At 40.4% G+C, this 13192-nt stretch overlaps 1 protein-coding gene across 1 annotated transcript in view; it reads right to left on the bottom strand.

Annotated features, from left to right (window-relative positions):
- Positions 1-11739, bottom strand: part of NDFIP1 (Nedd4 family interacting protein 1) — a 51326-nt gene extending 39587 nt beyond the window's left edge. Inside the window, exon 1 of the mRNA XM_068536083.1 lies at positions 11475-11739. Coding sequence (XP_068392184.1) covers positions 11475-11537 — 63 coding nt within the window. The 5' untranslated portion in view covers positions 11538-11739. The remainder of the gene's footprint in view (positions 1-11474) is intronic.
- Positions 11740-13192: the final 1453 nt, after the last annotated feature.

Raw genomic sequence — 13192 nt, 5'->3', positions numbered from 1 at the left:
TATTGATTAACTTTCCTGATTTCTAAAAGCATCATTAACTTTTTTTAAAAAATTTATTTATTTATCTATTTTTGGCTGCGTTGGGTCTTCGTTGCCGCGCGTGGGCTTTCTCTAGTTGCGGCAAGCGGCGCTACTCTTCGTCGCGGTGTGCGGGCTTCTCATTGTGGTGGCCTCTATTTGTTGTGGAGCACGGGCTCTAGGTGCGCGGTCTTCAGTAGTTCTGGCACGCGGGCTCAGTAGTTGTGGCACACGGGCTTAGTTGCTCCGTGGCATGTGGGATCTTTCTGGACCAGGGCTCGAACCCGTGTCCCCTGAATTGGCAGGCAGATTCTTAACCACTGCACCACCAGGGAAGTCCCGCATCACTAACATTTTGTCATGATATACCATGTTTGTTTGAAGCTGACCAGAAGGGAAAGACCTACAAACAGAATGTTTTAACTAGTGGGAAATTACAAAACAGTACTCTGTACTCACCAGTGACTCATTCTTTTAAAACATAATATTAAGGAGATTTTTCTATTTTTTTAAACCATGCATAATTTTTTAAAGATCTACTGGGCATATATATTTACTGGCATCATTTTCAAAAATAATTATTCACCATGAAAGAAATTTGCTAAATCATCAATAGAATGCCGTCTCTTTGGATCAAAGCCACCAACTTCTACAAACAAAAACAATCAATCATAAAGCTGGAAGGAGACAAAATGATCTAATCTAACTACTACTTCATTTTATGAAAGGAGAAAATAAAGCTAGAAAGAGATTGAAGTTCTAGCCCACAGTCATATGACAACTACTTACTTCATTGCAGAAGTCAGGCAATATATTACTGATTAGATGTTTTGATAAAGTCCTTTTTTGTTCTCCTGAATCAGTCTCTACTTAATGTCCAAACTGAGCCTTCCAGATACTGAAGTGTACATCACACCCTTCAAAAACTGCTTTTTAACACAAAGTTATATGAAAAGTTTGGACGTTATATCATAAAGCTCCTAAAATGAAAGCTTCAAAATACTAAGAACACTATATTCCTGACTACACAGTCCACAAAATCTCACCTAAATTTAACAAGGACAAAACAAATTTTTAAAATTTAATAACAAAGTAAACAGCAAAATAAGCACTGAGTTCCATAGAGAAAGAATTGATGGTGGTTAAAAGGACTTGAGTTTTACCTGTAGTGCTTTCAATTTTTACAGGATTGTAGTCATTGTTAATCAAATCTTAATGTTTACGATGAATCCGGGCAATATATACTCTATGGGTATTATTTTATACTATTCCTGCAGTTTTTACTTTCAAATAAAAAAATTTTTTAAGGAATTTTTAAAAAAGAAGCAAAACATGATCATTAGTGGAAAATTTGGAAAATAAGAATGAGAAATCACTCATTTTTCTTTAAAAGTACTGTTTGAAAAACAAAAACAAAAAACAAAAAGGATGCTATGCATTTGTCAAAACCTATATTTGTCTAAACCTACAGAAATTTATAGCACAAGGGGTGAACTTTAATGTATGTGAAATACAATAAAAAAAATTTAGGCTTCCCTGGTGGCGCAGTGGTTAAGAATCCACCTGCCAATGCAGGGGACACGGGTTTGAGCCCTGGTCCGGGAAGATCCCACATGCCGCGGAGCAACTAAGCCCATGCACCACAACTACTGAGCCTGCGCTCTGGAGCCCGCGAGCCACAAATACTGGGCCCGTGCACCTAGAGCCTGTGCTCCGCAACAAGAGAAGCCACTGCAATGAGAAGCCTGCGCACTGCAACGAAGAGGAGCCCCCGCTCACCACAACTAGAGAAAGCCCGCGCACAGCAACGAAGACCCAAAGCAGCCAAAAATAAATAATAAATAAATAAATTTAAAAAAACATTTAATGTATGTGAAATAATGTATGAACTTCAATGTATGTGAAATTAAAAAAGAAAAAGTTAGGTGGTTGGTGGTTCCCAGGATGGTATGCACAGTGTGACAAAACAATCTAACTGTATTATAAATTTATGAAAACCTCATTAAAGAGGGTGAGAAGAAAAGGTGCTGACATAAGTACCTAAATAACTCGGGAAATGAGTAGTCTTTATAAGACTAAAGGCAAAAGAAACTGTACATATGCCTTGTCCTCTAGTTGATAAAACTGTTTCCCACCTGATACTGCTACACATGTGCATTAGAACTGAAGTTAAATTAAGTAAACGGATGGCGGATGGGAGGAGCCAGGTCTCTCATTGTTGGAGTAGAAGTTTAAAGATGAGAGGGGAGGAGGCTAGAGTGATCCATGTAGTAATGGATTAGAGTCAGTTTAATATAGATAGACGGTTACTTATGAAATGTTTATGGATGTACACACACACATATATTTCTTTACTCTGTCAGCCTAGAAGGCCTAGAAGCAATGACACACCAGCAGCAATGAGCACAGATCTTGGTTTCTAACATCATTCTCCAATAAAAGGAACCAGGGTTCCTTGGAGAAATGGCTGATTCTAGGATGGCACAGAAAATATACATGGTGAGCCTGGTGCCAAAAAGTAAGGAAGTGCCTTTAAAAAACCACAAAGATGGAGCTCTGTCAAAGGGATACAAGTGCCAACTGAAAGAGATCCCAATGGCCAAAGCTGGAACAATTTGAGCAACAAAATAAAATAGTGTTGGCTTATAACCCAAAGAATAAAATTAATGAGTTCATACTAGTATCACTGAATAAATAAATTAATGGAGAAGAGACAAATGTCCCATGCAGAAAATTCCAAATAATTTACGTAGATACACTGCCCCCAATGAGGTGGTGGAACTTAACTCCCCAAACCTTAAGTATAGGCTGTGCACAGTGACCACAGTGACTTCCTTCCAAACAGCACAGTACAAAAGGGGGGAAAGAGTCATTTTACGTAGAGAGATCTGACAAACACTACTTCAGCCAGATGATCAAGGTCAACATCAACAGTGGTAAGTCATGGGGACAGTATTCATTCTTGATATGACATGGTGTAAAATGGCACTTTACCTCTGTGGTCTTCCTCCCTCCAACCCACAACCCCAGTCTAATCATGAGAAAAGCAACCAACAAATCCCAATTCAGGGACATCCTGCAAATAACTAATACTCCTCAAAACTGTAAAGGTGATCAAAAACATGGAAAACTTGAGAAACTGTCACAGTCAAGAGGAGCCTACGGAGATACGATGACCAAATGTAATGTGCAACAGAAAAAACACATAGATAAAAACTGAAAATCTGAAAAAAGTATGGACTTTAGTTAATAATAACATATCAATACTGGTTCATTAATTGTCACAAATGTACCACACTAATATAAGATGTTAAAGGGGAAACTGGGTCTGGGGTATACAGAAACTGTACTATCTTCAATGTTTCTGAAAATCTAAAAATGTTACAAAAAGTAAAGTTTATTTTTAAATATTTAACACTTTTAACATTTTTTTTCTTTAAAGGAAAGGAAGAAAGCCTGAAGAACGCACAGCAAACTAGAGAAGCAGTTACACCTCTGGGGAGAGACTAGAAGGGAAGTCAAGTTTTCCTTTACAAGTTACTGTTTGACTCCAGTATATAAAGAATGTATCTGTGTACTATTTTATCACAAGAAATGTTTAACATTTAATGCCACATTTAAATGACAAATAAAATGAAATTGTTATTAAACAGAAACCACTCCCTAAACCTGTGTATGTCTATTCATAAATATCCAATCTCCAGAAAGACCTGCAAATCACATGCAAGCCTCTGATTTACTACTAACTGATATTATTGTAATACACAAATTTAAAAGAAAAACTGTCAAAGATTATACTAAATTGCTAGGGGAGAAGAAATATATAATACACGTGAAAGAAACTGCTTTAATCAGTAAGAAAATATTTCACTAGAAATGTTCTTAAATTGGATCAATATTTAGAGCTGGTATTTAGAACTTTTAATATAAATTGTGGTATTCAGAAAAAATGAGCCTAATTGTAACAGAAGGATGTGCAAAGTGATGCCTGATAACACTCGCTTCATTACTACACTTGGTGAAAGCAACAACATACACTGTACTTCTATCTAGACAGCCACGAGAAGCAATTACAACTGGAATGTGTAAAAGTCAACAGATTCAATACATGATATTCACCAACTGCCTGGCATACTGGCAAAAATGACTTGAGAATAAAGATGAGATCACCAAGTTGATTCTCAGCAGTAATCTCTAATTAAAGTGTTAAAAGTTGCTTTAACTAAATGGGCATTATCCACTACTACAAGAATATGATTTCACTAAACGGTTGTACTTGTTCAAAGATAATGTAAGAATAAATGATTAAGAAACCAAAGTAACTATTTTAAAGCCCTAAGAACGAGTAAATCCGAGAATGTCACTTGAATTTCTTCAAATCTTTCTTTTTTTTTTTAATTAACAAAATACAAAATTACTCTCATGGTAGGATTTATTTTATAATCTAATTTAATGTGAGTAATGTAATGTAATTGGTGTCCAGGATAAAGTAATTTGAAGTTATATGCAGGCAAACCAGTGGGTGGCATCAGTTGAGACGATGCCAGGATTTCCTAGAGCACCTCATAGAGAGTGAGTCAAATACAACGGATAGCTGCAGATCTGCAGCTCCTGACACTCACAAATCCTGGTTCCATATTCATAACAAATTACAGAAGTGCTCTCATGACATATTTCCTCATGTGATAATATCTGCTTAAAATATCACACCATTATCTTTTAGAGCTACACACAGAAATATTTATGGACGAAATGACATGATTTCTAGGATTTGCTCCAAAATAATGGTAGAGACTATCAATGAAAAAGATGAGCCATTTGTTTTGTTTGTTTTTTTTATTTGGCTGTGTCGGTTCTTACTTGTGGCATGAGGGATCTCTGTTGTGGCATGCAAGATCTTTCGTTGAGGCACGCGGGCTTCTCTCTAGTTGTGGTGTGCGGGCTTAGTTGCCCCGTGGCATGTGGGACCTTAGTTCCCCAACCAGGGATCGAACCTGCATCGCCTGCATTGGAAGGTGGATTCTTTTTTTTTTTTTTTTTTAATGTCTTTACTGCAGTATAATTGCTTTACAATGTTGTGTTAGTTTCTGCTGTATAACAAAGTGAATCAGCTATATGCATACATGTATCTCCATATCCCCTTCCTCTTGTGTCTCCCTCCCACCCTCCCTATCCCACCCCTCTAGGTGGACACAAAGCACCGAGCTGATCTCCCTGTGTCATGTGTCTGCTCCCCACTAGCTATCTATTCTATATTTGGTAGTGTATATATGTCCATGCCACTCTCTCACTTCGTCCCAGCTTACCCTACCCCTTCCCCGTGTCCTCAAGTCCATTCTCTGCGTCTGCGTCTTTATTCCTGTCCTGCCCCTAGGTTCTTTAGAACCCTTTTTTTTTAGATTCCATATATATGTGTTAGCATACGGTATTTGTTTTTCTCTTTCTGACTTACTTCACTCTGTATGACAGTCTCTAGGTCCATCCACCTCACTGCAAATAACTCAATTTCGTTTCTTTTTTTGGCTGAGTAATACTCCATTGTATATGTGGAAGGCAGATTCTTAACCACTGGACCACCAGGGAAGTCCCAAGATTAGCCATTTTTTGATAATTGTTGAAGCTGAGTGATGGGTACATAAGATTTATTACACTAAATTTTTGTATATGTTTGAAATTTTCATAGTAAAAAGTTGAAAATGCACATAAAGAAGATGTGAGATACACACACACAAACACACACACCATTATCTTCTTAATATATACATACAATGGAATATTACTCAGCCACAAAAAAGAATGAAATACTGCCATCTGCAGCAAGTGGGTGGACCTAGAGATTATGCTTAGTGAAATAAGTCAGAGAAAGACAAATACTGTATGATATCACTTATATGTGGAATCTAAAAAATAATACAAATGAATGTTTATGCAAAACAAACAGACTCACAGATATAAAAAACAAACTTGTGGTTACCAAAGGGGAGAGGGAAGGAGGGAGGGACAAACTAGGGGTATGAGATTAACAGATACAAGCTACTACATATAAAATAGATAAGCAACAAGAATATACACATAAAGGGAATTATACCCATTATCTTGTAATAACCTATAGTGGAGTATAATCTGTGAAAATACTGAATCACTATGTTGTACACCTGAAACTAACACAATATTGTAAATCGACTATACTTCAATTAAAAAAAAAAGAAATTATGCCTACAACTCAACAACAAAAAGCAAACAATTCAAAAATTTGAATTTTTGAATTTGCCCAATTCAAAAATTGGCAAAGGACTTGAATACACATTTTTCCAACGATATTCAAATGGCCAACCAGCACATAAAAAGATGCTCAATATCACTAATCATTAGGGAAATGCAAACCAAAACCATTATGAGATGCCACTTCACACCCATTAAGATAGCTTTATCAAAAACAAAACAGAAAATAACAAGTCTTGATGAGGATGTGACAAATTTGGAATCCCTATGCACTGCTGGTAGGAATATAAAATAGTGCATTGCTATGGAAAACAGTATGGCAGTTCCTCAAAAAATTAAAAATAGCAATACCATATGAACCAACAATTCTACAAATTGTTGGTTCATATGGTAAAACCTACAAATTATACAAATTCAACAATATATCCAAAAGAATTGAAAGCTGGGACTCTTTTGATACTTGTTCACCCATATTTACGGCAGCATTATTCACAATGGCCAAAAAGTAGATAAACAAAATATAGTATACACATACAATGGAATATTATTTAGCCTTAAAATGGAAGGAAATTCTGACACATGCCACAACATGGATGAACCTGGAGGACATTATGCTGAGTGAAATAAGCCAGTCAGAAGGAACAAATACTATATGATTCCACTTATATGAGGTACTTAGAGTAATCAAATTCATGGACAGAAAGCAGAATGTTGGCTGTCAGGGCTTGGAAGGGGGAAATAGAGAGTTATTGTTTAAGGGGTATGAAGTTTCTGGAAATGGATGGTGGTGAAGAATGCCCAACAACAAACAAAACAACTAATACTAAACTTTTATTGGGTTATTTGTATGGAAATATGTTAATATAAATGTTTCAGACATTACATGAAATTTCTAAAAATCTTATATTTGTATTTGTATGGAAATATGTATGGAAATATGTTAATATAAATGTTTCAGACATTACATGAAATTTCTAAAAAAAAGAATGCCCAACAATGTGAATGTACTTAATACAACTGAACTGGGACTTCCCTGGTCGCACAGTGGTTGGTTAAGAATCCGCCTGCCAATACAGGGGACACAGGTTCGATCCCTGGTCCGGGAAGATCTCACATGCCACGGAGCAACTAAGCCCGTGAGCCACAACTACTGAGCCTGCCTGCCACAACTACTGCAGCCCGCGGTCTAGAACCCATGCTCTGCAATGAGAAGCCACCGCAATGAGAAGCCCGCGCACTGCCACGAAGAGTAGCCCCCGCTCGCCGCAACTAAAGAAAGCCCGAGCGCAGTAACGAAGACCCAATGCAGCCAAAAAAAAAAAACGACTGAACTAACTGTACACTTAAAAACAGTGTACAGTTAAAATGGTAAAACTTCATATATATTTTACCACAACTAAAAAAATTCTTCTAAGAAATAATTCTACCCATCTTCTCAGTATTTTTATAAAAGTTTTCTTTGATCATTGGCAATACAGGCCACAAATACACCAAATTACCTCAAAATCTTGACATGACATTCTAAGGGGCATTCCATGATATAATTATAATGTCTTCTGAAACTAAAAAAAATAAAAAAGTAAAACCACATGGGCACCACTCACTCCTTCCTCTAGGATCATGACATCATCTAACACTTGAACATGAAAAAGTTTGGCCTGCCGGAGATGAAATTCTTTCCCTCATCTATCAAAACCTTCCTTCACAATCCTGAAAGAACTTACCCAAAACTGCTTTACAATGTCACCAGACTACAATACAAACTTATTAGTGATGTCCACAAGCAAGCAACTTCTTTAGCTGACAGGGAGTCAGATCTAAAAGTAAACATTCTGCAATCTTTTTTTTTTTTTTTGGCTGCACTGGGTCTTCGTTGCAGCGCACGGGCTTCTTCTAGTTGTGGCGAGTGGGGGCTACTCTTCGTTGCAGAGCGCAGGCTTCTCATCACAGTGGCTTCTCTTGTGGAACACGGGTTCTAGGTGTGCGGGCTTCAGTAGTTGTGGCTCGTGGGCTCTAGAGCACAGGCTCAGTAGTTGTGGCGCCCGGGCTTAGTTGCTCTGCGGCATGTGGGATCTTCCCAGACCAGGGCTCGAACCCGTGTCCCCTGCACTGGCAGGCGGATTCTTAACCACTGCGCCACCAGGGAAGCCCTCTGCAGTCTATTTTTAACCCTATATGGCAGTGTAATCATTGCCTACTTTCAATGGATTTAAATCCAAATATCTCAAAACATTTCAGGAAGTATTTGGCAAAATGCATGATATAGCCAAAGATTTATTACAGTGAGGCAAAGAAGGCTTGGAATGGATGAACAGAGTAAACATCCTCAGAGAGATGAAAACACAACAGGTTTCCCAACACTGGGCCTACCTAGAGCTTCCTGAAACAGTGCTTCAGAATGTTTGGACACACAATCTCAGTTTCAAAATGCAAAAAGAGAAAAATAAATAAAGCGACAGGAAACCTATGAGACCAGCCTATCCGTATAGTCTGTGGTAATGCTAAGTTGTGCACATATTGCTCTACCAATCAAAATACCATAAAGGCAAAACCACTGTTTGCATTTATGAATGAATCATATAGTTTTCCATTACACTTACTTCACTAGAGGACCAGCTCAATTTGACTAACCAGACGAAACAGAAGTCAGAACGGCCCTTTGTGACAACCAAAGAGTACCATGCTCCTATCAAGTTGCCTGGACAATTCATCACATTCCATAATTCAAAAGCCTTTTAAATACGTATATTCTCTGACCAAGCATTTACACGCCTAGAAATTTATACTAAGGAAATAGTTGAAGATGTATATAAAAGAAACTTCAGTGACAGAAAAAAATTATAAACACCCTTAGAGACCAACAATAGCCAATTAATTAAATTATGGTTCGCCATACAACTGCATGCTCTGCAGACATTAAAATATGAACCCATTTTATTATATAGCTATATTGTGTGCCTTTGTACATATACGTGCACAATACATACACGTGCAAATTTGTGAATGCACATGTGTTTGAGAACATGTGGGTATGTAAACATACATGTGCACATATGTACAAAGTGTGTGCAAGTATAATCAGGGGCCCATGGAACTGCATGTATGTACAAAGATGTGCCTGTATATGTAAGTATGGGTACATAAGAAAATACATATGCACATGTATATATCTGCTAATGCATATGCTTATATTTGGGCCATAAGCCTGTGTTTTAAGTAGGTGAGCATGTATTTATCCTTGTAATCACTACTTAGAAGCTGTGACCTTGAGCAAGTTACTGAGCTTCTAGGGAGTCTTGACTTGTCATCTATACAACACCAAACCCTGCCTCGAAGGGGTTTTGTGAGGATTAAGTGAAATAATGGATATAAAGCACTTAGTACCATGACTGGCACATAATAAATGCTCAATCAATATTAACTTTCCTTATCTGTACATGTACACTTATCTACACTCATGTATACTTACACAGCTATGAGTCCACAAGAATACACAAAATATTAACTTTGGTTATCTATATGTGATAGGTTTTTGGTGTGGGGTTTTGGCTTTTTTTTGGCTTTCATATTTTGCAATTTTTCTAGGAAGATTAGGTCTTTCATTCTTTTTTTTTTGAAGATTTCTTCAAAATAGTAAGTTTTAAAAAATAAAAAAGATGGCCTGTCCTTAACACACCTCTGTTCTGCTTATTAAAAGCTATTAAACACTACGCTGAGAAATACGTAATTTTGTTACTCCATCAAATTTTTTGTACTCTAGCGTTATGTCAGCATTACCTAATAGCTCAAGATGATGGCAGTACAAAGAAAAGCCACAGCTTTTTGCTTCTTTGCCTTATCCAAGGCAGGATGAAAAGAATGAATTAAATCACACGATGGGGTACATGTGATTTGTGAACACCTTGGTGACAGTTAAGTGATACCTGTCAATCGTATTTTACTAAAGCAGCGAGGAACCCAGGGCCTTGCCCAAGGTCATACAAAAAAGCATGTACCCCAGGCTGTGAGAGATCTAAGGACTAGACTGCATTGCCACAATTTGGGCGTGCTTATGAAACCAAAAAGCTAAATTCTTAAAATCAGTCATATCAGGAGTCGGGCTGTAGGAGGGAGGAAATTACAACAGAGGGCTGACGACAGCAAAACAACCCAGTAATTGGCCCCACCCACCAGGGTTAATCTACATGTTTTAATCATACTGGTTTTCCTCACTTCTAAAATATAAAACTGTAGATCATCTATGATAGGACATTTAATTTCATAAAAGCACTATCGCCATTAGTATGCAAATTACAGTGAAAGCATCTGAAACAAAATGTAAGCAGTTACCTGCGGTTCCAATCAACATCAGTTACCACCTGGCTCAGTTCCCACAATTACGATGTCTTAGATTAAATACCTCTAAAAACCCTGCAAAATGTCTTCCCGAATTTCCGAGGGAAACCCGGCTACAGACAGGCGAGTAAAACAAGCAGCTCTTTTCCCTAGGGCCTCAACTTAGAAATCGTACCCGAGATAATAATCCAATCATCTCCTGTACATTTTCTCCCCAGCTATGCTATTCAATCTCTTTAAACGTCATTTCCAATCTCTGAAAACACACACTCAGGCACACGCCCTGCAGCCTGCAACGTAGCTCGACATTTTAGGGACATCGCCAGTTAGTTGCCTTTTCCAAAACTACTGCGAACTGCGGATTTGTTCCTCGTCTCATTCTGACTTTTGTCTTAAAACGCAAGCGAGGGGGATGGGTTTCGACGAACAGACTAGGCTCTGAAACCCTGAGTAATCGCATCTCGCTGCGGAGAGCTGTCGGCAGCAGTAGCAGCGATTTTAATCTTTTCTCTCCACCCAGTTTCCTTTTCCATCTCACGCTTTTTTTTCTTTCTTTCCAGTGACATCAAATTCAAGGTGGAAAAAGGAAAACTGAATGCCCCCCGGTCGACGCCTCCGGAGGGTCGCGGGTTCCGACCCGGGGACCCGCCCGCCATGGGAAATGCGAGAAACACTGCGGGGCGGAGGTTTTCCCACCGCCCGAGTCCCGGCCCGGGTGGCGGAGGGACAGGCCCAGCTCGCGGCCGCCTCGAATTCGAGCCCGGGGCCCGCCCGGCCCGCCCAGGCCCAGCGCGGCCTGCCAAGCCGCGGCATCGAGTTGGCCACAGGCGGGGCCGGAGAGGAGGCCTGAAGAGGCCAGCGGGTAGGGCAGGGCCGGGGAGACACTGGGCGCTGCTTACCTGCTGGTACCGGCTGCCGCAGGCCGGCTCCACCGCCGCCAGCGCCGCCAACGCCAACGCCATGGCGCAGCCGGCCGCAGGGAAGGAGGGCGAGCGAGCGAGCTGAAGGTGCGCGGGCGCTGCGGCCTGGGGGCGCCGGGAGGCTGACGGGGACGCGCCTCGGGTGGGTCTCGGTGGCCGCCGCCGCTGCCAGGCCCGCCGCTCTTCTCGGGCTGTGAGCGCCGCGGCTACCGAGGTTCCGACGCGGGCCCTGGGGAGGAGGCGGGGACGACGACGACGACGACGCTGCGCCGCCGCCCCGCCCCCGACTCGCGCCGCCCAGCCCGGCCGGCCCGCCCTCGCCCCGCGGTGCCGCCGCCCCGGGTGGGCTCCGCCTCTCCTCCCGCACCTCGAGGCTGGGGCTTCGGAGTCGGTTCCGCCCGAAACCCGGTTGCTCCCAGGTCACTGCAGAGAGGGCGACGCTGGTAATGGGCGCCTCGTTCCAAGCACCGAGCTTCCCCTGCGTGTCACTTCTAACCCTCACCACAAACCCCAGACATGGGGGCCGCAGCCCCATTGTAGAGGTCGTTGGCGCCCAGGGAGGTTGAGACAGTCTCACGCAGCAGCCATCTGATCCCTAATATCTGGCTGCAGAATCTCGGTTCTTCTCCACTCCCTTCTTGTCTGCCATCCTCATATAGTCTAGGGGTCAGTCCACTACAGGGCAGAGGCCAAATCCGGTTCAGTGACTGTGGAAAGCAACGTGAAAGTCAAATTTCTGTGTCCATAAATTGTTTTATTTGGAACACAACCGCTCCCATTTGTTTAGTATGGCCTGCAAATCCTAAATGACTTGCTATCTGGCCCTTTAGAGAAAAAATCTGCTGACTCTAAATCCTGGCGAACTCCTTGATCTCAAAGCCTACTTCGGGTGGCTGATAATAATAGCATCCGCATTCTTATGTAGTCCTTTCAGTGTTTTAACAGCCCCATCCGTGGATATAGACACGATATTTTCTGAACTAAAGCTCTGACACGAAAGGCAAAACTTCAAAGATGTAGCCATGCGATTGGGATTGACATGTATACACTGATGTGTATAAAATTGATGCCTAATAAGAACCTGCAGTATAAACAAACAAACAAACAAACAAAACAACTAATAGTAAACTTTCATTGGGTTATTTGTATGGAAATATGTTAACATAAATGTTTCAGACATTACATGAAATTTCTAAAAATCTTAAAAAAAAAAAAAAAAAAAAAAAGATGTAGCCATGCTAAGAGCTTTCCAGGTAACAGGAACATATATGCAAAGGGGGTGAGGGAAGTGAAAGCTTGCCTTGTGGAAGAATGGAAAGGAGGCAGCATAACTGCCATATAGGAGATACAAGTATTGATGTTTCACAGATGAGGGAGTAATGCCTGAAGAGATTAAGTATTTTACCCAAGAACACAGAGCTGGTCAGGGTTAAAGCTGGACTGTAAACCCATCAAGTTGGCTTTCTAAACCATTATCATGCAAGTAAATCAGAAACTTTGTGAAGATGAAACTATTTGTCTTTTAAATATTTTGATATCTCCCAAAGCATCTAGCACAGTATAGCTATCTATACTAGAGCAGGCATTTGAGGTCTGCTGTTTCTATCATACCCAGACATCTGGAATTGCTTCTACTCACATGTCCAACACAGAAAAACACTTAATCTCTGAAGCCTGTCGCCATTCCCATTTCTTCT

Source organism: Eschrichtius robustus, chromosome 2, assembly GCF_028021215.1.
Source record: "Eschrichtius robustus isolate mEscRob2 chromosome 2, mEscRob2.pri, whole genome shotgun sequence".
Lineage (NCBI taxonomy): Eukaryota > Metazoa > Chordata > Mammalia > Artiodactyla > Eschrichtiidae > Eschrichtius > Eschrichtius robustus.
Note: the sequence above shows the minus strand (reverse complement) of the source record. Positions and strands in the feature narration are given on the sequence as shown.